Below are 26,672 nucleotides of genomic sequence, written 5' to 3' on the forward strand. Positions count from 1 at the left end.
AAAAATGTGTTGTCAGTTCTATTTAAATAAGTAATTTGAACAAACAGCAAATGTAATTTTTTTTAGTGAATACATTATATTAGTCTGCAAACAAAAACCTCCTGCATTGTCTTGTCTTACTCGTGAGCGCCACTAGAGTGCGCTTTCAACACGTTGGCACTTTAAGGGGTGGAGTTTCTCGTTCACGTCATTTCTCCCATTTTTACAGTCTTTTCTTGCAGCCAGCGGCCATTTTACAAAGCTGCCGCCGAGCGTGAGGGTGCTCCTCTCTTTGTCGGTGTTTATCGTTACAGTTGCATTTAGTACGTGATTTAAAACTCACCAATATTCATTTTTATACGGTTTATCCCGTCCGCTTCTGTGTGATAATGTCTCGTGACCGATCTCGTAATCGTGGAGGATTCCAGCCCCGAGGCCGCGGAGGAATGGGGATGCGCGGTGGCATGGGTATGGGCATGGGAATGGGAATGGGGATGGGGATGGGAATGGGAAACCCGAACTTTCGAAATCAAAACCAGCACCATTTTCAAAACCGAGGCCCACAAATGGGTGGTGGATTTAGGCAGAATCAGGGAAATCAAGGCAACCAGGTATCTACACAACAGAAGCCGCAGGAACCCGCACAGAACAAGCCCGTCGTGCAGACTCCTCCTGCGCAAGGCCCCGGTCAGGCCCAGCAGGCCGCCAACAAAGGCCCGACGCCCCAGCAGACTCCCACCGTCGCTCCGCCGAAAATCCAGTCTGCTCCACCGAAGATCCAGTCTCCTCCGCCGAAGATTCAGTCTCCTCCGCCAGCACAGAATAACGCGAAGACGCCAGAAGTAGCTTCCCCTCAAAACCAGCAAAGGAAGAACCTACCCAAACCCGCGATGGGGAATGGCCAGAAGCCGCCTGCTCCCTTGAAGCAAGAGCAGACGCCAGCACCAACACCCCCACCAGCACAACAACAGCAGCAACAGCAACAACAACAAAAACAGACTCCCGCAAACGAGCAGAGCTCTCAGCCCCAGGTAAATATATGAACGTTTTAAGTCTAATAAAGTCGTTTAGTGAGAAATATTACCCTTTGCAATAGTTAGAGGCGCAAATGTGTCGTCTTGAAACATGTGTCGGTTACTAAAGGGCTAGGATGTAGCCGAGGCAGATCCGCCATTTTATAGAGCCTTTAACAAAGGCTGAACGCCGCACCGGTTCCTCGTCGCCCATTTCAGTATAAAAATGCATTTTAACTGCTTGGTTGAGATTATAAGTTAAAGTAATTATTTCCAAGAGTATATTTTGACACCTTTTTGGAACATTTCTTCAAATGTTAAATGTTTTATTACACAACGTTTAGCAACTGCTTTAACGTTACTAAAATTCTTGAGCTATGGTTAGTGTAAGTTGGTGAAATCAAGGTTTAATTTCGTAGATGTACAGTTAAATCTGAAGAAGATTAAAGATTAGCCTTTTCTCGCTTCAGTTTAGATTGTATTCAACTAATCTTTGTTGTGTGAATGTTTGTTTTAGGAATTGAAGGCAACGCTCTCTTTGCTGCGCAAGCCTGGGGAGAAAACATACACCCAACGTTGTCGTCTTTTTATCGGGAACCTTCCAAACGACATCACTGAACCCGAATTCAGGAAATTGTTCGCAAAGTATGGGGAACCCAGTGAGATTTTCATCAATCAAGGCAAAGGCTTTGGATTCATCCGTCTGGTAAGACTTAACTTACTCCATGTGATATAAAGTAAGCTGTTTTTGTAGCTTACACAAATCTAATTATTTTGTTTTTTAGGAGTCCCGTGCCTTGGCAGAGGTTGCGAAAGCAGAGTTGGATGATACTCCAATGAAAGGCAGACCACTCAGAGTTCGCTTCGCTACTCATTCTGCTGCACTTTCTGTGCGAAATCTATCTCCGTTCGTGTCCAATGAGCTGCTGGAGGAGGCATTCTCTCAGTTTGGACTGGTGGAAAGGGCTATAGTCATCGTGGATGACCGTGGACGCTCAACAGGGAAAGGCATTGTTGAGTTTTCTTCTAAGCCAGCTGCCCGCAAGGCCATGGATCGCATTAGTGATGGGGTGTTCCTTCTCACATCGTAAGTATTTTTGGTGTATGTGTAGTTAGTAGAATCATTATAAATGACTGCGGCTAGAGTGCTATTTTTTAACACTATTGATTACCTTTTAGGTCCCCCCGTCCAATTGTGGTTGAATTGTTGGAGCAGTATGATGACGAGGACGGTTTGCCCGAGAAGCTTGCACAGAAAAACCCCAGTTATCAAAAGTAGGTTCCAAATGTTTGATTACATCTGTTTGACATTCTGTGACTAGTATTAGGTTCACTTGAGACATGCAATCAGTTTGGAGCTTTCTAGTGGCTATAAACTATTCGTGGTCATTTTGTGATGTAAATTAAGTTGGGCAGATGGTGTGATGTGCATTTGGGTGGGGGTGATTTGAAAACAGAAGGTACCTCCTCAGTATTGATTGCAGCGAGGCCCTGTTCACACACCCGGTGTGGGGGATACAATTTTGTCGATCTGATCACAGTTGGTGAAAACCTAGTACATGTGTAAAACATTTTTTAGGTGATCCACTTTCGACCCCTTCCAGAAGCATTGCATTACATAACGCAAAAGCAGGTGGCTAAATGTGTTTGAACCGCCACCAAAGACCACTTCCTTTCCACTTTTTAAGTTCATTCATAAACCGAGAGGGCTAGTTACATTTTTTCGCTGGCAATCTTAGATTTTGAATTAGCGGTGGAACAAATTCATGAAGTAAAATGATCTGTCAGTCCCAATCTATTTAATTGTTATTTTTGTTGCAAAAATGAATAGTTCTAAATATGACTACAAATCAGATTCGTGAAATCTAATCAGCATGTGAACTATTGTTTTTCATGTGAGATGTAGTTTTGTGATTGTTTTATTTTAAGCAAAGGTTTTTAGTACTTTTTCATAATTTTACAAAACATTCAGGCATCCTAGTTTTAAAGATGATGCATCCATTGTATTATTAGTTTTTTTTTTTCAACATCAATTCCTGATCCTTTGGTGATTGTTTTTTTCCACCTAATTTAACCTTTTGATGTTTAAAAATATTCTGTTAAATTTTATATATATATATATATATATATATATATATATATATATATATATATATATATACACACACACACACACACACACACACACATATATGTATATATGCTAAAACTGTAAAACAAAATGTATAGGTATAATAGGAGTGGACCAAAATAAAAGTTAATATGATTTCTTTAGTCTGGGTTAAGTAACCTATAGGTTGCTTATCTTGTAATTTTTTTATATTTTTTGTTTTTAAATTCTGAGAAAAAAAATTTGATTTCTTTTTTTATTTTTTAGAAGTGTTATGTTGAAAAATCAGAGAAGGCTAATACTGGCTCGTTTACACTGACTGGTACTGGTCACCTTTATCAGGTTTGCGTTTTCACTGTCTAAAAGGGTGCCCTTTCGGTGGGTGTGGTGTCCAACAGAAAGTTTCGGTCAATGCCATTCTCGCTCAAGAAAATATCAAAGTAAAGCGTAACAGGTCGTTACGTATCATATGAGAAGCACTTCTTACAAAACAGTGGCTTAATGCACATAAATACTTGACTAATAAATACTAACTTTAAAACAATTTGATTATGACTGCAGATCATTGACAGTGTAAAATAGCCCACTGTAACTTCTGCAATTTTATTAAATGAATAAATAAATCCAACACATATGAACACATACAGTCCCTTACATTCTCGGATGTGTTACCATTTACAGAAAAATTACACACAGCATACATTTAGTCCTTATTTGGGTTCAAAAACGACACGCAACATGTAGCCCAGTCAGTGCAAACCTCTCATCTGCATCTTTAATCCTTACCAGCACATGAAACCTCCTGTTAGAAAGTAAATCTGTCATTCTGAGTTCGTAGTATTCCAGAAGGCGATGATAATAGCTATACATGGCAGTTTGTTCATGTTTTAGGTTGGTGAATCAGTCTTTCGCTGCTCCTTTTTGTTTTCAGTCTTCTCCTTTGGAATTTTTATTTTTTTATTTAAATTTTTTTATTTTTTGCACTTCACTTTCACCTTTTTCTGTTTATAAAATCATGATCGGATGTCAGAAGCACTTCAATAATCATGCACACATTATTATCATCAGCTCAAAAAGTTAATTATTTTAAATATAGACGCACACAGAAACGATAGTGAGCTCTCTGGAGAAAGTGAAACTGCCCACTTTTTTTGGCCTCGTAAAACAAAAACAGGACATGGCAGATGTACATCAAGACAACGACAAGGTTTGTCTGAGCTCGGGTCGACCATGGCTTGTTATTATATGCATATAGTATTGGGATGTAATGTCTCACCTGTGTATTTAAAAATGCCGTTTCCTTTGTTTTCATTCTTCTTCTTGTGTATGCGTGAGTGACGCTTTACTGTAAACCAATAGCTTTCAGCTGTGCATTTAGCTCTGCCTTTTAGAATTCATTTGTTGTGCGAAGGGTGTTTATAAAGTTGTACAGTACGATTCACTTTTAGTTACCTTTTGACAGTGAAAACAACCATAAAAGTGTACCATACAATACCACTCAGTGGAAACGGGCCAAACTAGTCCACAGACCCTCCCTCATCAGAGAAGTGGTTGAAAGTGGACAGAATAGACTCATTTAAACACCATGTGTGAATGTTAATGTGCCACCTTTGACCTCTCGTGATCAGCATGATAATAATCTAAATACCAGCTGCGATCAGGCTCTGAGAGACCTCATTGTTAATGGCTTTTGGTTTGACCACAGGGAACGAGAGCAACCTCCTCGGTTTGCCCGTCCTGGCACCTTTGAGTATGAATACTCCCAGCGATGGAAGTCCCTTGATGAGATGGAGAAACAGCAGAGGCAGCAAGTGGAGAAAAACATCTGTGAAGCCCGTGAGAAGCTGGAAACGGAGATGGACGATGCATATCATGAGCATCAAGCGAACATGCTCAGACAGGGTAAGATTTGGGGCTCTTTCAGTTTACAGTACAGTATTTGTGCTTAGGCTTTCAACTACACTTAAAAAAAGATTATTGAATGAATAATGATTTTTTTATTACAATTTTTCTTTTTTAAAGATCTCCTTAGACGTCAAGAGGAACTTCGCCGCATGGAGGAGCTGCACAGTCAGGAGATGCAGAAACGTAAAGAGATGCAGCTTAGGTATGCCTAATGTTGTGTATTGTGCTGGAGGCCCTTGCTGTGAAAGCAGTCAACTGATTTGTTTATGACAAACAGGCAAGAAGAGGAACGTCGTAGGAGAGAGGAGGAGATGATGCGGCAGAGGGAAATCGAAGAACAATTAAGGCGCAAACGCGAGGAATCTTACAGAATGAACAACTTCATGGATAATGTAAGTAATGCATCTAGTAAATTCTTAGCTTTTAAATACGAGGTTGGTTGAGTACTTTACAAATGTTTTTTATTTTTATTTTGTTTTTACCTGTTTTTTCATTAGAGAGACAGGGAGATGAGAATGAACACAAGTGGAGGCATGGGATTGTCTGGTAAGATGCATTGAAGATCTAGAAGTTCTTTAAATAAACAAGCTGTTTTGATTCCAGAAAGAACTATTATTAGTGTTTCTCCTTTTTTTTGTTAAACCCTACTAAGCAAAGTGTCTTGTAAATATTAGTACAAAGTGTCCAGAGGATCATATATTAAGAGTTAATAAATCAATTGTGAGAAAATTAAGGCGCTTAAAAGGTATAAAAAAAGTCTTAATCTTGTTTTTACGAGGTCCTAAATTTTGTTCAAGCGTTCTCCAAAGTGTTTGACTCCAAAAAAAAGCATAAATATATTTATTTTCCTCGATTGGTTTGAGCCGGGTGCGTCCAGCCAAGCTCCTCTGCCCAGGTGATGTCACGTAGTTTGCAACAAACGCTTGAAGGTGATGTGACACTCTCCACATGTAGCGAACCAATAGAGCACGGCTGTTCAATTGGCGGCCGGCGAGGCAATTTGTTCTGGCCCTCCAAATAGTGTGACCAAGACATTAAAAATAAACTTAGGTCAGTCGAAAAACGACTAATAAAGTTATGAAGTGACATGCGTCTGTTTAATACAGCATGAGCTGCATTTGAAGGCTGCACAGAGCGCGAGTCACCTGACATTTGGATACTTGAGCTTAAAGGCTTCCTAACAGCAGTTATGCCACCTTTGTGCTAGTTTAAAGTTCTTTGCTTATATAGCTACACTGAGGCTATATGCACCCACACTGGTATAGCAGTGGACCATTCACATATCGCATCTTTTCCATGTACAAGTTCGTTATTTCCAATATTATAGTATATGCCAATATGCGTGCACAAGCGTAGCGTCTTTCAGAAGCACCAAGTAGAAAACATCTCACCCCATAGCGGAGAGAGTTGTGCGTGGCTTTCAGTGCAATGTAAACAAAAAGATATGTTAGACAAATTATCACAAATTATAAAAATAATTATGTAGGAACGCAGATGATAACAACAATTCATTTAAATGCTTACCTAATATAAAGCTTAAATTTACATTAGATGTGATAACCGTGAAACGGTTATCTTCAGACTATAATTGTACAACCAAAATCTATAATTAAAATTACCAAAATTAAACTGCTTTTGTTGTACTTTGAAATACAACATTTGAATGTTTGTTTAAAAAAAGCCACATTGCAGTGATGTAATCTAGTTTCAAAATACAGTATATTAACATTTTAATATAGAAAAATGCAATATGGATGTCTTAAGGAGCAAAAATAAAACATATAGGCTCTTATATTGCAAGTCATAACTCTCCGGCCCCTCATTTGGGATGCTTTTCGTGAACTTGCCCCCATGACAAACTAATTAAATAGCCCTGCCATAAAACAAAACAGATGGCGAAATGGGATAATGCAAGTTTGCATACCTGGGTTGGAAACGAGTTTTAAACAGTCGTTGAAACCTTTAGCTTAAGACAACAACATATTTTATTCTTTAAGGTTTGTTTCTTCCGAGGTTATCTAAGTTCAATGAAGCACAACCGTGCAAGAGATTTTTTTAACTACAGCTGTTTAATATGGTATGATACTGATTAGAACTTGGAAGTGGCAATGAGGTCTTAATATTCTGAGAAGGTCTTTTAAAAGTCATAAAAAGGTATTGAAATTACCTTTAGGATTCCTGCATATACCCTATAGTAAGCATAAGTTCTTTATCATAAATCTTACTATAAATCAAGCTATATGATTATAAATTCTAATGTAGCATGGAACAAACAAACAAAAAAATACACAAACCAGTTTATAGTCTTTGTGAGGTTTGTAAGCCGTTATAAAAATATACATTTGAGGTTGTGCTTTACAGGGTTATTGACACTAATGTTTACCCCTTTTAAAAATTGAATAGATATGTCATTTGGATCACCAAACCAGAAGTTCTCATTGACCGGAATGAGCTTTGATGGACACCAGGGACTAAGTGGATCAACACAAGGGGGCCTAGCGTCCAACGAAATGGTAATGTTTTCATGAGTTGAAAGCATGAGTGAATGTGAGCGTGTGTGTGTGTGTGGGGGGGTCATTTTTGGTCTATATTGTTTGAGGTGACCTGTAGTGGTTTATAAGAAATGAGGGACTTTTCTGTTTGTAAGTGGATGGATTTTTTATAGGCTTGTCAGTGGACAGCGCTTTTATTTACTTCCTTGGGATTTGATTATATTGCCTCCATCTAGTGGTAGATGTTGTTGACCACACTTAAGCTCAGCTTCCCTTATTTTTCTTTTTGTTGCTTTACAAGTCTGTCTGTACTAAAGCCCAGATATTTTATACATGTTTATGACTCCTACTTGTAAGTCCTGTCTAAACGACCAATAAAGACAGGCATTTTGCACTCTGTTTGATGTGTAGTCTTTAATTTTGCAATGTGCCATCAAACACCCAGTGAAACGAAATGAGAAGCAATACCCTATGAAATGCTGTGCTTGTTTTTGTGTTGAAGTACTGTAGTTTTATTTTTTACTCTTGCAAATCCATGGCGAAGGCATGTCAATGTTGCGATGGTAATTACGTGGAAATGCAATTTCCATGCTTGTAGCTCTCTGTAGTTTTGAGACACTGGGCATTTAGTACTGATGGATTTTAAAAGCAACTTAATCTAAAATAGATATGAAATGAATCTACAGTCTCGATGATGTTGCTGAGCTTTTAAAGTGCTGGTTGGTTTTTGTTGGCATTCGTATTTGGATTTTGTTGCTTTTGAAAGGAGAAAATGGAGTTGGGATTTATACATATTTTCTGTACATAAAGGAGATTGGGAGTTTTACTTGATGGTACGCATTCACAAATCACCAAATGCTCATCTCTAAACAAGACCAATACAATAGCTTGGATTAATGTAACTGCACAGATTCTTCAAAGGGGCTATATGTGAGAATTTGTACACCCTGGTCTTATTTGAACAGACTATTATCAAAGGTGTGGCATTATGTTTACTCAACAGGAACCTTTCATCTGTTCTGACATGAAGACAAGTGTTTAGAAAATGTTCAGGATAATGAAGGAAGAGCTAATTTGTACGGAAAAATCATGGCATAATGCAAAAAAAGAGATTAATCCATACTATAGCCTAAATTATTACAATTGCAAAAATGATACTGGTTAGTTGCTGAGCTTCTCATGCACTACATCATACACACACACACACACTAGTGTAAAAAATGTTGATATTTTCTTAAGTATCGATACTGGAATATTTAAAACGATACAGTCCTGCTTTTGGTTTGTATCAATACCAGTTTGGCTCTTTTCTCACCAGCAGCAGTTGACTCATGTGCTGCACGTGAGGGCTCTACAGTACACAGCCACATCTCCTCGGTGTCCACTATTAATTTATTTAACATTCAGTGCACAATAATGAAGTGCAAAACAGAAAGGCTTGACTTCAGAAAGTGATTACTGCGGTTTCACTTTTATTTAAATCAGAAAATAAGATTATGTAATAGTCTTTAGTGTGATATCTCGGTATATAATATTTTATTTTGTGCTATTTGGACTCGAGGGCTGTTGGCGTAGGCCTACAATAATATTTGATTTTACTTTTTAATATTTTATAAATTAAATATGGATTATTCCTCGCTATATTGAAAATGGTAGTGAATATCAATATTTTTCTTAACGTATCAAAGTTAGAAATTTATGACATCGCTAACGCATGTGTACACACACACACATTTACATTTAGCAGATGCTTTTGTTACAATTGTTACAATCCGCATGATAGTTGTTTACATGTATAAAAAATAGTGCTGTTGCTCTCAGCAGACGTGGCATCTTGTTCATTAACAGTTTAACAACAATATATTACCCAACTTTATCAAAGGCTGAAATAAATTTTGCTATCAAGTGAGGGAATTATGTCATTAGCCCCTTTCACACAATTTTTCCAGAAAATTACCAGTTAATAATCATAAAGAGATTGTGTGTAAACCGGCCCTTTTAAAAGAATAAGAAGTTGTAACCTTTTCAGTGAACTGCAAATTCGTGTGTCTATGTGAAGAGACAGAAAATTATCTTTATTGCTATATCGGCATGTACACGTCCAGAGCACGCTGACATGAGAGGTCTATGCACGTCTGTTAGACAATAAGCTTCTTGTCAGTTTAATTGTACTTATTCAAAGACTTTTTGTGTGATTTACCAACTGGGGATTTTGGTAGTCTTGTTATACAGAGGGTCTGACAAGCTGCATCACATTCAAACTTCAACTCCACTGTAGACAATTGCTATAAATAGCAAACATATATTTTTTAATATAATACTCTTAAGTATTGTTTGTCTTTTGAAACGCAGCTGTGTGAAATGAGAAAGTTTGAAAGGAATGAGGCTGTCAACAAAAAAGATTGACTCCATGCTTACAAATACAAGCGCAACTGCTAAGAGGTTTCTTCTGGTTTTGATGTTGCAGAATTTACCAGTATTTTGTAATGTGTGAATTGAGCTTTTCAAAAAAGAAAGGGAAAAAACTCCCATTTCCTGTGTGAACAATGCGTTTTTAATTGTTTTTTTAATTCAGCTCTGGTAATTTTACAGCAATTTATTGGTATTACTGTGTGAAAGGGGCTCCTTTCAGATTCTAGTAAATAAGTGAATTGCAGCCAGCAACATTCTGCTTGTGCATACGCTCAGTGACCCTTGTTGTAGCTGGTAATAATGGTTTTTGAATTCTGCATATAGCCCCTTTGTGCATTTGAAGTCTATACATACTGACACAATTTATACTACATATTTAACTGAAGATGTGTTGCATGATTGATTGGTGCTTTTGCTGCATCAAGCTTATAACTGAACATTCTGAAAACTTATTTACAATCATTGATTTTAAAAGTGTGGGAATGAGTTTACCTTCCAATAGAATTCAGCAAGAAGGACCCGTTTATCTGCCATGTTTTAGAGAGACATGAGTAAATGCGTAAAATTTGGAAGTGAATCTGTGTGCATACATCTCAAACTGTTGATCTAAATCTCGATTCTATTGAACCTTTATGAGTGGAACGAACAACTGGATTTTGCATTTAGCAAAGGAATTTTATTTTCATTGAGCTGTGATGTTTTTTTTATGAGTTCAAAGGCAAGTATATTTCGTTTTGTATGTGAATGTGTAAAGTGGGCAAGGATCTTTCTTTTTACTTCTTTTACTCATTTTTAACTTCTAAAGTCAACATGAAATCAAAATGGACCACAAATGATTTTTAAAGTGTTTTGTAAAAGTTATTCTAATCAACAATCTTTGTAATTTTATAACATGCTCCTCTTTAGACTTTTCTCCTTTATGATGTTACCAAGGCAAAGTAAATTTAGGCCTATGAGATCTTGTGTATCAATCGAAAGTATCATTAATGTACAAATCTGAGTTTCGTCTGAATACAGAATTTTCTTTGAATATCATGTTTCACTTTGAAATATTGCCTAGTGAAAGAAAAATGGGTTGCAAATGCAGTTTCATGTTGACTTTAAGTGGTCAATCATTTTTGTAGAAATAATTGACCCATCAACATGATGTAGTGGCAGATCTTTATACAGATTATCAATATGCTGCAGCAGTGTTGAAAAACCCATTCAACTACCATGTTTTCAGATTTTGAGGATTTATGATCAGAGTTTTGGAATCCACTTCAGCATTTATTTATTTTTTTTGATTGGTCAAATTATTCAGTTGAACATATGACATGTAAATAAGAAAATGCTGCTTGTTTTAAATGCAATCTCAGGATGTCATTTTTTTACACTGCAGATATATTTCACCCAATCAGCTATAACAAATGCATGATTTAACACTTACAAACGTCTAATCAATGTTGTACCGTACTTTCTGGAGACAAGTGACATTTCATTCTTGGCCATATCAAAGTTACACTATTTATTTGAACAATATTACATGTAAATAAGAAAATGCTGCTTATTTTAAATGCAAACTCAGGATGTCATTTGTTACACTGCAGATATTTTTCACCCAATCAACTATCGCAACTGCATGCTTTGACATTTACAAGCGTCAAATCAATTTTGTACCGTATTTTCTGGAAATAAGTGACATTTCAAATTAAATCAAATTACGCTGTGTGAAAAACAATTAAGTTGCGTTGGTGTATGCTGCATTTTGTAATTTTCAGAAATGTAAAAATAAAATAAATAAAAGCTACCGGTAGCTTTTGGTAGGGTGACCACCCATTCTGCATTTTGTAGGGCAATCTTGAAATGGGAAACATTTTGTCCTGTAAAATGTACGTTGTGTCCCATTACATTTTGTCTTGTTTTCTACCCTGAAACTAAAAAAACGTGTTAACACTACAAAGTGTAAATGGTTTTCTGAATAGCCATTTGCACTGTTGTCATATAGGCACGTTAGGAAAAAATAACCGACCATAGTGAACATTCATGTTTGTTTTTTTTTTTCCAACTTGTGGTCACAATGAAAAAGAATATATTAATAGGTAAACTCATATGTTATTCCCAAAACTTCTAGATATATAACGCAAAACAACGTCCTGGGGCTGGGCCGATAAACAATATTATATTGAACTGTGATAATTTGTCAATAACAATGATAAACTCTGGACCTTTTTACTCTATATTGATCTAAGAGGCAATCACACAGTAGAACTGTGCAACAATGGGAATCTCGAAGTGTGTTGATGTAGCAAATTTTTGACCACAGAAGATATATCAGCTGAAAATGTTGTGCCATTTAATGGAACTCTGAATTTGTCTTCAGTCATTGTTGCGGTACTCTTTTAAATCTGGAGGTATTAACTTATGTCGAAATATATATTGTTGTCTTCAATATGGACAAAACAATTATCGAGATTGCATTTTTTTGCCATATTGCCCAGCCCTAAAACGTCCTGCTTGAAGCTGTCAAATCTTATTAAATACAAGTGTACGGTGCACTGGATTTGGTAAAATGCTGCTAAATGTATTACTTGGTTCACTTTGTAAACTGAATTAGTCCTGAGGGATTGCATGACTCAAACTTCATACATTTTAGTACCAGTCACAAATGCAAAGCTTATTGGCAATACATTTTCTGTAAATCAGTATTTATATATTTTAATAGTAAATGCATCTCTTGCGCCAAATTCCACAATCACATCTGTTGTCGCAACAGTATAGTGACCTGGTGGTCTCCTTACCGGTAGCCCTTTGAAACATTTATAAATGTGTTTTTTTGTTCTGTAACTCCATAATTTAACTGCATTCAAAATAAAAAATGGAAAAAAAGAACGTGCAACAAATTCTTACAAATACTCATATAAACGTATAAATATTAAGCCTAAACTGTTTTAGCAAATTAAACTTTTGGATATGCACTATACAAATTGTTGTGTTATCCCCTTCATTTGCCACAAATCAAGATACGGATGCATTGTGCAAGTTTGCCGCTTTGGAATCTGTATCAGATAGTAAAAGAAAAATGGAACTTATGTTTTAGAAAATACGGTAAATATGAAATTAGTTAAATATTAAACATATTTCTCTAATGCTAAATAGTTCATTAAATGGCCTAGAATTAAATAAGTCTATTACAGATTTTCAAATGTAATTATGTAAAACTCTTCATAAAGCATATAATTTCAAATTGGTGAAAAATGTTTACATCACAAATATCTTGAAACAAATTTCGTGCTCTTGTTAGCATGTGTAATTAAGGAGTTTTGTCTTGTAGAAAAAGTACATAATCGTATGAAGTAATACCATGTTTTGGTAATCCAAAACTCATGATAACCGTAGCCTTGACCGGTTCAAAACGAGGCTAGTTTCTCTATCCTGCAGTATTTATCATAGCAGCGCTGTTGGAATGCAATGTAATGGGATTTGACTAATGAATACATTACCCTCTCTTCCTTTTCCTATGTCACCTCTGGCACCTGTGGATCTGCGTGTTGGAACTGTTTCGCCGATTGTTTTCCTTGGATCCCACTTTTATTATTCTTTGCTCAATATATGAACTCATGGAACTTGCTTGGTTTCTTTTGACCCCTTACTGATGGACGTAAACTTCGTAATTTCTGTCAAACTAAATGATACATGACTGAAACGGTCAATGTAGCGCAATGATCGTTTCCAGCAAGGTGGCTCAGGGGGTCAGAGGGGCATTGGTGCTGGAAATTCAGGATTTGGCAGGGTCCGTGAGGAATTTGATGGACCTGCCAAGAAGCCACGCTTCTGATCTGGCACTTTAAAAGCAAAGCTTGTATGTGGAATTCCAGAGACTCTGATTTAGAGTCACAATTGATGTATTTAAGTTTAAAGAATTTTCTTGCAGTTTTAGCCTGAAAACTCATCCCATTTGTGGCAAGTTTTTTTTTCATCATATTTTTATTTTGTATTCTTAATAGGTTTAATAATAAAACAACTGAAGTCAGAACAAGCATAGTGCTTCTAACATGTAATCCCTACTCGTACTAGTCTTTATCTTGTCATGTTGCTTGTGTTATACTGGTGAATATTGTAAATTTGTTCTGATCTTTCTATGGCTGTGTTCTGTGCCATTCACATTTAAAATACTTCATGTACATTTTCAATAAAGAGTGCAGTTGGTTCTCCCAAACCCCATTCAGGTGTTGGCACAGTTTTTAATTTTGGGTCAGACATGTTTATCTGGCTCCTACAGGCATTTAGTATATCTTCTTAATCTTAAATGGTGTTGTTTAGTTGCACATCTTACAGATTTGTTTATATTAAAATTTTTAAGCTCTGATATATCTTTTCAACAGCCAGTTAAAAGTAAACTGCTTTATGGCTTGTTTATCTTTTTGTGCAAATTTTTTATTTATTTTTTTAGAAATTCTGGGTGCTTTCACACCTGTGGATTGATTATTTTGTTCCGAAACAGGGATTAAATGGTTGCAATGTTTGTTTGTTTTTTGTTCTTGGTTCGGTTCACTTTCACACTGCAAAGTTTTTGAACGAACCAAAATGGTTAAAACAAGTCACGTGCGAATAAACTCCCCTTATATAGGTCCGAGTTCCACAGTTTATTTAGCCCGCTCTGCTTTCGTGCATCTTTATTTTAATTTATGACGATGAGCAATAAGACATTATAAGCAAAAAGCTGTGCTTTAATTTTGAATGGTGACACCCACAGACATCATCACCAGATATCTATAAGAAGTAAGACTCTTTCATACATAGCCATTGGCTTATGCATCATAGGCCTTACATTACAAAGAGAAATAACAGATAAACCAAGACATTAGTTAAACAGTGAATAAACAGCTCTCGTTAATAGTTATGCTTTCACTTTAGTATTTTATATGAAACGCACATTTACCAGTAGGAGTGACATCCCAGGTTCAGAAACAAAAGTCTAGGTGTGAAAGCACCCTCAATTTGACTAAAATTACATATTAGCCATTAAGATTTTTTTTTAAATAAGAGATTGAGTCAGATCAGTGATTTTAAATTTGCTATAGTTATTAAAGCTTTCCTTATTTTCCCCATCCATGCCTTTTGTTAATGGAATTTTGGAACTTTCCAGCTATTCAGTTTTTCCACCAATCCATGCTTTTTAAAGTTAAGTCTTTTTCATACGGAATGTGGCTCAATAGTGTAACAATTTGGCAGCAAATTGCTTTCACAAAGCACAACATGCTAATCTGTCTGATAGCAGCTAATTTTTACAATCTGTACTGTTTTGTGCAAAACTCACTTTTTTTAAACTCGCTTTTTAAAAACTCGTTTAACATGAAACTTTATTTTTTGTAACTTTTGTAATGGGCAGTCATGCATTTTTCCAGTGTTTTCTTTTTTTTTAAACTGAACGCTGCTGCCTTTTTTTGTGTGTGTGTGTAATTATCTTTTATTAAAATAACTAAGCACACAATGTATTTATTCATAATCATTTTTGTTTGGCTTTGTCTAATCTGTAGAGATGTTTTAGTTCTTTGTATATGGAACTTTAAACAAAGAAGCATCCAGGATGTCATCATTTGGAAGGCAGGAGTTATCGCATATGATTGACAGGTCTGATCAAGTGAAAGATGCGACTCTTATTCATCTATCACCCAGAAGAAACTCAGTGCTCTGTATGCTGTCAAACTTTCGAAATTGCATTTGCCAGTTTAACGTTAATAGAAATGACATTCAGTAAACGTAATCTTCGACAATTTTTTTTTTCCCCCAAACATCCATTCGATTTTCTCAGTTGTTTTACTCTTCATCTGCAGTTGCATTGTTTTTTTTCATAAACCGTTCCAATAATTTAGTCCTTGTTTTGTCATGCTACAATTGGCCATGGCTGGTTTGGATAGCTCTATAGGCATCTGGAGTGGACAGTGGAATGCATGAAGTGATCAACTTTTGATCAATCATCGAAGAGTATCCTAATCAAAAGTGCCTAATGTGACTGGACTCGACCGGTCGTAACCAGCCCTGTAAAAAAATTTAAGCAGTATTGGCGAGGAAGTCTTGACTGACAGACAGTTATTCAGTTACAAGTTCCAACCAGAAGGAAGATTGCACAACAAAGACATCGTGTCCAATGGTCAACAGAAGAATTCCTATTTCATTACGTGGGATTACTACGTTTTGGCTCATGATGGACTTCTTGGAAACTTCAGTAGAGTCATCCTAATAGTTTTTGTTGCATTTTCTAGCTTTTTACAAAAACAGCATTCCTCAGCAAACCATTGGGATTGGAGAAAAAATAGTTTGATTTACCTATTGGAAATGGATGGAATCTGGTATATTGATACCTGTGTATTGAGTTCAATACATATTAGCCACTTACTGAATCGCAAAAAACAAATAAAAATAGTTTGGATACTTAAAATGGATGTCACATCAGAGTTATATTACTCAATGCATAAAGTATTTTTAATTTTTTTTGGTTCACTTGACTGAAAAATCCTTATTAACCAAAAGGAGCAACCAGACATCCTTGCATCACTTTGTAGCTCTTCTTAAAAAGATGAACTTTTAAGCATTTTATGGAATGCAGCAGTGAACCTCACATACTAACATGAAATTGTTTAAGAGTTTGGCTGTTAAAGGGGAAAAAACTAAAACTGTAAACAGACATGTATCATTCTTTCCAGTTTAAACAAATTTTATAAAATTAGTATAGACCATTTCATTGTGGTGATGACATTGGCCCATAAACTTCCTGCTTCTTGTCAAACTATTTCATAACTAAAGAGGCACTTCAATCACAGCTTTACATTGAAATAGCTGTCCTAACATTATTTATCAATACGTTAAACTTATTGGATTCTCAGAAGCAATGGAAATGAGAAATGTAAAAGAGGAAATTCTTTAGGACCATTGTTATGTCAATAAGGAAAGTTAGTGTTGAATTCAAAGCATCACTGGATGTTTGTCTTTTTTTCTTTTTTCTTTTTCTTTTTTTGTTAAACTATACCCAGGCCTAGTATATTGTTTGCTGCTGCTTTGGGCAAGTCCTTCAGACTATGGTTTTGCTTTTTTTTTTTTTTTTTTTTAACACCAGTTAATATATAAATTGCAATATATATTGTAATTTGAATGAAATTGTTATTTGGTGTTATGGCGTTTGTCCTGGGGCTCTAATTTTTATCCAAGTAGAACTAAAGTAAAGGTTACCAGGTGATAAAGATATTTCACCAATAAATGTCTTGTTTTTTTACTTCCTCCTTTCCAAGCCTATAATTTTCTAGTTGTGATGGATTATTTTGGAGGGAAATAATGACATTTTCTGCTTGATAATATTAATGTAAATTAAGCAGTACTTTATATAGCATTCACAGGACCACCTCAGAGATCCTGTTTTATTTTCTGGTGTTGTAGTGAAGTTATTAGTATTTAAAACGCCAAGAAAACAAAATTTCTTGCTTTATCTCAGTGTTTTTCTATCACTACATAGAACTTTATATAAAAAAAAAATTCTAATGCAAAAAAGCTTAAGGACTACCTTAACATCTTAATTGCAGTGACTTTAGGCATGCAGGTTCATTCTACAGTTTGTATAAGCAAAATTCAAAAAGAAAATCAAAGCTTCTTGAACAAAAAAAAATAACATTTATTTTGCTGGAAACTATTTAATACATCTACACAACTTTTTTGGTAAGTTAATTGATATACATTGCACTTAAACTTGCTCTGCTACTGTAGTTGACACATTTATAGATTTAATTTATATTTAAGCTTAATTTCTATATTGCAAATAATTTGAAGTTAATATTTAGGGGGAAAAGCCATACTGGCTTTAAACCTTTTAGCGGATGAATTTATTAAATAGCTATTTTAACAATGCATCTTGTAATTATTAGTGTCATTTTTTTATTTGTAAATATACAATTATTGTTTTGTAACATATATTGTTTTATATGCAAATTGCATGATGTGAGTAGCCTCTACATCATATTTAGCATTTGGTTTTTGTACTTATTCTATACCATTATTGGAGTACAAGTCACTGTTTTCTTTGGAGTGAAGAAATGGCTAACATTAACTTTTACCATCTTCACTTTTATTAACAGTTAAACCAAGTTTTTCAAGAATTTGGGCCTGTAATTGCTAACATTTATATGCCATAATCAATGATTACTTTATGTAATTAAAGCAATTTTAAACTTAAGAATGGAGCTGGGAAAAGGTAATTTCACATACAGATTATTCCAAAATACATTGTGATAAAATTGTGTTGTCTTTTGTTGGTTGTCTATACTTTTTTTTTTCTTAACAGGTTTGCTCGTGACTTCTGAAGTATCTTCGAGTTTGGAGTTTGGGATTTTTAGCCATGTTTTGCCTATATAAGTCCCATAAGGACCCACTCATCAGCTGTCTGCACATGCCTACAAAATGGCTAGATGTTTTGCAGAGCAGCAGGCTCTAGTCTGATTGGCTGACTATTGGTTTCCAGGAGGTGTACTTGCGTTTCCATCATCTTCAGTAAACACTTCAAGGGAAGAACTAGTTGCTGTATTTGTCAAAGTTAGTGTCTTGAGGCATTACATCTTTAAAAGCTTTTAAGATTGCTACCAAGACACTTGGCAGCAAGTAAACAAGCCATCTTTGATGACACCAGTATTATATGCCTATTATTATTCGTGTTTTTACAATGCCATGTTTTACAACAGTTGGTCAGTTTGCAATTTCTCTTAGGCTAGGTCATTTGATTTTGACCGAATAATTATATATTATTCCACTACAAAAGACCCTCTGGCATGAAGTTTTTAACTTAACAGTAATTATATCTTTTGGGCTTATTTTTGTCCAATTTGATAAAAAGAAAAAGAAATTACACTTTGCTTTTATATTTTTATGGTTTTTACACTACTTTTAGAAGAGTTTATCAAAGCCTACAGTTCTAAGTTGATAATATTCATTTTTCTTTTCAGATTTCTTATTTTCTCAAGTTTATTTGGAATAGAAAATGGCTTCAAACTTTGTTTTTGATGTCATTCTAAAGATGAAACTTCAGAATTCGATTTCTTAAAAACGGTCTTACTTGTAATTAGGTTAGGCCGATAGACGATGCCATCGCCAATGGCCAATAGACAACACGATGCTGAGCTGGCATAGGCGATCTTCCACCCCGCCCCTGTCGCAAACCCGCTCACAAAAAACACACACTGAGGCCCCGTTTACGCTAATACGTCTTAGTATTAAAATGGCATTTTAGAATGAAGATGATCCACATCAACACCGTGTTTTACCTACAGTAGGTAGTTGAAACAGTAGGCTACATATAATTAATTTGTTATTAGTTAATTATTTATTCATAATTAATTCACCTTCGCCTTTGACAACGATGCCATCGTCCATCGCGATGTTTCACATTAGACATCATTTGCAACCCTAAATTGTAAATGACTTCTTAAAGCTTGGAATAGTTATTGTCCCTGAATATCAATGATTACAAATCTTTCAGAACTAGTATTGGGTAAAATTTAAAATAGTAACTAAAGTAACTAAGTTTCGTATCCCATGAAAACAAAATGTGGGATTACTTTTCCTTTTTAGATAATTTGAAGTTACTGTCAAAGTACCTGACAGAAATTAACCAATTCAACAGTTCTGTTTAAATCAATTCAGAAGCAGAGACATTTTTTTTTATTTGTACAAATATATTGCTAATTTAAATGTATTTTTAGACTAAAAAGTGCATTGAAATTGTAGCAACTAATTCATTAAATACCTAGTTTAACAAGACATCTTGTTATTAATTATGTCATATTATTCTTGTAAATATACAATTATTGCTAAAGTAATTTGTATGCAAATTGCATGATGTGAGTAGGTTCTACATCATTTTGGCACTTTGATTTTTGTACTTAAATATACTTGTTCTTTACTGCCATTATTGGCGTATTAGTCACTCACTGTTTTCTTCAGAGTGATGAAATTGTTAACATTAGTTTTGCAGTCTTCAGTTCTATTAACAATTAAAGCAAGAATTTCAATATTTTGTTGTTGCTATCATTTGAAAACCTTAATTACTCAATGCACCTCTTAATGCTTTCTGCATGAAGCCATAAGGCTTGTTGATTTTCTATTTTATTTTTTTACTTATTCAAGATCCTTTGAGCAGTTTTATTTGGTTAAAATTAAATAAGTAATAAATTGGTAGTACTGGTGAATTTCAATCTTACGCCAAAACCTGCTTTCTTTTTTATTAATGAATCTTATCAAACAGTCATTGCAGAAGCTGAATTTAAAAACACATGCAATACCGTATGGCTGCGGTTTGTTTATGTTTGTACCAGATTTTTGTCGCTCTACAGGAGTGATGAATGCACAGATTATGCTTAACTTTGAGGAAGATCCTGATGCAACGTTTCCAAATTTCACACATTATTTTGACTTTCTTAATGAAATCCTTTTGTGTTGGAAGTGTTCTTATTCCTACCTGAAACTTTAGCTTGCTAGTTGCTTGGAAATTAGCAGGAAGGAAGAAAACAATATAAAAGACTTCTCAATTTACAAGAGCACCACACTACCACTTGGTAAGTGCACAACGCATGGTTACTTTACAGTCTGCCAAGTCCTGCAAGCAAGCTACTGTAGGGAGGGTGTGGGTTACTGTTTTTATCTTTATAGTTTTGCTACTTTTGTTTAATACTATTTATTTTGAAATCCAGGAGCGATGAAATATAAAAATAAAAAATAGCTGATGAAATCGCTCACACTAAATCTAAAGCAGTGTTAATAAATAAAAATCACTCGCCCTTGTTTCATTCCAAACCTGTATAATTTTCATTTTTGAGTAACATTAACTCCACAGCAAGTTTTAACAGTCATTATTCAATGGAGCTCAAAGCCTTTCTTAAAAGATAGTTTTAGGAATATTTGTTGGAAACTGCTTGTGCTGTTTTATACTTCATACTTTTATGAACCCTTAGAGGCCGAAATAGAACTATCGTCCCAACTTTGGATAATAGGTTCCCCTTCAGGATGATTTTAAAAGATCTAATTCAGTTAACTCTAAAAGGTACAAGACAAATGTGGATTTTTTTTATGGCATATGGGACCACAACTTCAGTGAGAGGAAATGTATGTAGGTTTGGAGTGATGCAAGGTATAGTAAATGACTTTTTAAATTGTATTAATTGAATTTATTCTATCGACTGAAACAATTTTATTTTCCACATTGAAGCTTTTGGAATTGGGCATTCACATTATTGGAATATTTTTGTCTTTTCATATATTTCTATTAATTTAAGGGGCTATTTTAATATTTTTTATAATCGTTTTGTTTAGTAACTTAAATTAAGTCATAATTTCACCTCTAACATGCAAGTAAAACTGTAATGCTAACATGAATTTTTTTTTTTTTCCACTAGCAGTCCTTACACGTGAGTTATGGCCTGTTTTCACTGAGTGGTATGGAAAGGGTTCAGTATGCTTTTATGTCTGTTTCCACTGTCAAAAAGGTACCAAAAGTGAACTGTACCTTTTCGAAAGGGTACCAAAAGGTCGAGTGAGACGTGCAGCTGAATGCTATTGGTTTACAGAGAAACAACACTAGCTTGTGTACAAGCCAGGAGAATGAAAACAAAGAAAATGCTGTTTTTAAATTCACAGCCGAGACATTACACCGTAATAATATATACCTATAATAGCAAACCATGGTCTACCCGAGATCAAACAAATCTTATCTTGATGAGCAGCCTCCAAGCCAAGAATAGATGAATCCGCTGTGTGTCCTGTTGTTTACGAGAGCATGAGTGGTTTCACTTTTTCTAGAGGGCTCAATTTGCGATCACTCGTCTATATTTAAAATAACGAACTTGAGCTGATTATAATTATGTGTGCGTGATTGTGTAAGTGCTTCTGACATCTGATCCTTTCAGAAACGGACAAATGCGAGAGTGAAGTGCGGAAAGAATACTATAAAATTTATAAAATTGTTATAATTATATATATTATAAACAATCTTATTATTAAAGATTTTAACTTGCACGTGCCGGTAAAGAATAAAGATGAGAGGTTTGTGCTTACTCTATAGGTTTTGTATCATTTACCCAAAAAAGCCCTAAATGTATGTTTTGGGTATTTTTGTTTTTGTAATTAGTAACATTTTAGAGACTTATTCTCTTTGTGTGTTCATATATATATATATATATATATATATATATATATATATATATATATATATATATATATATATATATATATATATATATATATATATATATAATTGCAGTTACAGTATTTTGATATTGATCTACCATATTTAAATCATGTTCATGGAAAAGTTAGTTATCATTAATATCGTTTATACACAAGTAGATCTATTTAAGTGTGTAAAGCATCTGTTTTGTATAAATGTGAACCACCCGTATAGCTTTACTTTGACGTTTCAAGCAAGAATGATGTCGACTGCAACTCTGTTGTACACCACACCCACCAAAAGGGTACCATTTTGGAAGTGAAGACGCAAGCCCTGGTAAAGGCGACCTAAACTGTACCATACCATTCAGTGGAAAAGAGGCTTTATTGTAGGTGGATGATCAATGCATCCCGTCGAAATACTTAATGTTGGGCCAGTGCTCACATAAGCCATTGTTGTTCTGATTGATCATTTGGTGACTGATTCTTATAACTTGAATTTTTTAATATTTTTTTTTTTTTTCAAATAAAATAAATTTCAAGACACAAATGTAACATTTTCTGCTTTAAAGAGCCTGTTTTATTTTCCTAGTATTCCCTTTGCATGTAGTCAAAACAGTACACTGAGACTGCACTGGATACCACTGACTGCATAACCAGACTCTATGGTTAACTTTTTCTTCCTTTTGGCAGAAAACACTGAAATATGCATTTTAGGCTCTTGAGATATTAGCAACTGTGGCAAGAGCTTGTCTCTGTCTGTATTGTGTATTGAGTGAATGGTGGTGCTATAGCTGAGCATTAGGGGCCAGTGTCCAGCTTACCCACAGACTCCAGCAGTTGGTAACATTGAGGATTAGTTCTACAGATCAGTGGACAGTTGAGCCTGGAGTTATTTGCATCAAGAGGTATGCTTGCATATCACCGGAAAAGGTAAGTGATTTGTCTTTTTTTTGTTTCATGAAAATAAAGTGCTTCACTTCCTTCATCAGCCGTGTTGAAATACTACCTGAGTTCTGGCATCACACTCCTGAAAATGGTTTCACAGTGCAGAAATGGTTTTTGTAAGCAAATGCTTGTGTTACTCTGACTCCCTCTGTGTGTATTGTAGCTACTCTGTAAGGTTGTCCCACACAGTAGCGCTGCTTCAACAGGCATCATGCGTTTAAGTACTGCACACCTCAACATAGGATGGTGCTGTGACCATGTACTTTTAGATGCAGAAGTGCTCCTTGGGGAATGGGGAGGGATGAACGAAAGCATGCATCTATAATATGCTGCCCCTGTTTTTAGTTCAGTTCTGTTTTTAGTTATAAAGACACTGGAATTGTGTGGTTTTTGTGAGAGGATTTTCTCAATTATGCCTTTGGAAGATTCCTCCAGAACAAAACATTTTGTTTGTTTATTTACTACATAATTTTTAAATTGGTTACTTGAAACTCTACCTTTGATAAACCGACATATTGTAGTAGTGCAATAACAGTGCTGCAGCAAAAAAGTCTAATGTAATGCTGCTATATTTCTTTAGCAGCTATAGAAATATGCTTTGTTTGGTTGTGTATGTTTCCTTTGTCTGTGATTTTAAACTTGAGCAGTAAAATCTAAATGTTGGTTTGTTGCACATGCAGATAGATTTTTTATTTATTAATTTTTTTGCATTAATCAGTGGTGCAAACCTGTTGCCTTTTGGTGAAATTTAGTTTGCATCTTGAAATGAGTCATTTACATTAATCCTGTTGGTCTATAAAAATCGAATTGAGGTGGGGCGCAGGCTCTAAACACAAAGGCTGCAATATAAATATCTATAATCATTTAGACACCTCATTATGGAAGCAAATGCATGACTGTCCTCTGTGTAAAATACTTATGAACTAATAGGGTAAGTGTAGCCCACTACGCCCTCCCCCTACCCCATTAGTTTTGCCTAAACCAGCTGCCGCTCAAGCCCACCCACTGCGTATCAGTTTTACTAAACTACGTATTACTGATCTGTATAGAATTGTCTATTAATAGTTGTCACCCTTTTTATCTCTAGTGAGTTCGCACCCCTGATTAGTTTTGTCAAAATGTGGAGAAAATTGTAATATTCTAATTTGAAAACACTTTTATTTTCAGTAAGCTGTTTATTTTTGCTATTGCAAGGCTGAATTCGAAGCAGCCCCAAACCAGTGTCATGTTATACTGGAGAATAACGTGTTAGACGCCGATAGTCCAGTGGTTGGTGCCTCCATATATGGCACAACAGGCCTCTGGTTGTCCCAAGCTCGAATCTCAGCTTGGGAACATTTCCAAATCATGTCTCCCCTTCTCTCTCACTTAATTTCCTGTCATCCTACTGTCCTATCAAATAAAGCAACACATTAAATCTTAAAAAAATTCTTTGAGAAATGTCACTTTTAGACTACACAAAGTTTTTGGCTTTTTTTTATTTTACTCTGGGTGTTGATTCCTGTAGACCAGTTATTTCGTGTCACATTAAAGAGCCTATTAGGCTTTATAAGAGGTATATTTTGGTTTTGGGGGTCTCCAACAACAGATACATTCATTGTCTTATAATATGCATTTATCGTTACTTTATTATCCCATCTACTCCCATATGATTTGTTCCTTGATTCATATATATTTTTTCCAAACTCCCTTTGCATGACTTAAATCTGCGATATGTTGTCCGATGACCCATGCTGTTGTGATTGGATGAGTACATTCATCACGAGACCAAAAGTAAATGCCCACCACGACTTACCAGCAGTGCCTTGTTCAGACTACAGTATAGAGAATTATTAAAACAATGCAGTTAAACACAAGCACAAGCATATTACTCTATTCTTAACCATAACCCCAAGTAATGACAACAACAACAACACATTGTGTTAATAAAAAAAAAGCTGAACTATTAAAACTGACTGCGCCACGACTGTGAGCTCATTGGAGGTGCGTTTGCTGGGCACATCTCAAACCATTGACTTAAAAAGCAAAAGCAGTGTTTTCCTTGCATGTAAGAATAGCTGATTGTGGCCATAGCAATGACAAATGCCTGGGTATTGTGATCTCAGAAACACATTTAAATCAGTAAAGGAATCTGCACACGTTGAATAGCCCCATAAACGATTTAGCCAAGAAGTGAAACAGTACAAGCCATGCAGGGCAAGTAAAAAGATGCAATTTAAAGCATATTTGCTAGAGAAAATGAAGGCAACTATTTTAATCCCACTAGCAGGTGGTGATCTGGAGAAAGGAAACTAGTGTACTGACAGAGTCTCATACATAGTATTTGGAGCTGAATCTTCCTTTAATAAATGGTCGGTAATTCCTGTTGCAGGCTAGGTTACTGTATGAATCATCATAAATGGAAAAAGGTTGGCTTGCCTGTACTGTGGTATAGGGTTGTGAAAATAAATTTGAACCATTTTTTCTTCACAGCTCCTCATCTCTGGCCATCTCTCAGTGATCAGTCATGATCATCCCAATCCCCTTTCCAAAAGGAAATGACTAAAGATTTGAAACCAACACAATTCACATTCATATAAACAACTCTGACTCTTATCTCTTTTTTTTTTTTCTTTCTTTTTTTTTTTTGGAGAATCAGTAGTTTTAATATTTGTCCACCTTCTGATTTAAACCTCAACTAGAAGTTTTAATTCGCTTAGAGCTGTTACAAACTGTATAGAAAGTCATTTTCAAAAACCTGTTATAGGTGCTCTTTAAAGATATGCATAATGTCATTGTGGCAGTGACTGATTTCCCGAAGTTCATATCTTATTCCCTCCATTTTATTTTTAATCCCCTAAAAAAGGAGGAAAACCAACAGTAAACACTCCACAGCAAAATTCCTATTCCACAATTTCCTGACGACCAAACGAATCATGCCAAAACGAGATGATATTGTGTACATTGAACATAGCATAATATGCTGATTGACTGATCAAGGAACATTTCTCAATGTTTAATCAGTTTGATTCCTATTTTCTGTGTGTGTGGAAAGCATGACTTTTTCTTCCTAGAATAGAAACATCACAACAACAGTTGTCTGAAAGTAAAGGTAAACCTCTTGACTATTTTTTTTTTATTGTATTCAACTAGCTGCACTCATGATGCTTCTGATATTGGGTGACGTTTGTATTATCAGCACACATTTGGCATTCGTCCAGTTTTGACAGTTGATTTCTCAGACTGTAACCCATTGGTCTTTGCCACTCGTCATTTCTTAGGTCTCTGAGTGTAAACTGATCTACTTCACTATATTGCGAAGCCTTTAAGTTTGTCTTGTTGCAAAAAAACTGAGTTTATGGCAGTTTAAGAAGATTTTCTGTCCTTTCTCTGCTCAACCCTTGCAGTTCATTATATTTGGATATCACAATACTGCTGCCTCCACTTACAACAAACTTCCCTATGTGGACCGGGGTGGGAAATACTGGGTAATGAAACCATGCTTAAGCTCTACTATGACCTTTCATTCTTCAAAAACATACTACACTCATTGCAGTGACTGATTTCCAGCAATGTATTGTAGCAGTTGCTCAACACTGTATTAATGGTGCCCTAAAATCAGTCTTGTGAATGTGTGCGTGTTCCTGCTCCTGT

General features: G+C 35.4%; 1 protein-coding gene across 2 annotated transcripts in view; it reads left to right on the forward strand.

The window, feature by feature from the left end:
- The first annotated feature begins 230 nt into the window (after window positions 1–230).
- sfpq (splicing factor proline/glutamine-rich) overlaps window positions 231–26,672 on the forward strand; it is a 29,400-nt gene continuing 2,958 nt past the window's right edge. Inside the window, 10 exon segments of one of the 2 annotated variants that reach the window (NM_213278.2) lie at window positions 244–1,010; window positions 1,510–1,698; window positions 1,778–2,079; window positions 2,172–2,267; window positions 4,808–5,004; window positions 5,125–5,209; window positions 5,285–5,399; window positions 5,505–5,553; window positions 7,411–7,520; window positions 13,609–14,114. In NM_213278.2, coding sequence (NP_998443.2) covers window positions 369–1,010; window positions 1,510–1,698; window positions 1,778–2,079; window positions 2,172–2,267; window positions 4,808–5,004; window positions 5,125–5,209; window positions 5,285–5,399; window positions 5,505–5,553; window positions 7,411–7,520; window positions 13,609–13,728 — 1,905 coding nt within the window. In that variant the 5' untranslated portion in view covers window positions 244–368 and the 3' untranslated portion in view covers window positions 13,729–14,114. 2 annotated transcript variants of the gene reach the window in all.

The sequence above is a fragment of the Danio rerio genome, chromosome 19 (genome assembly GCF_052040795.2).
Source record: "Danio rerio strain M-AB ecotype USA chromosome 19, GRCz13ab, whole genome shotgun sequence".
Classification (NCBI taxonomy): domain Eukaryota; kingdom Metazoa; phylum Chordata; class Actinopteri; order Cypriniformes; family Danionidae; genus Danio; species Danio rerio.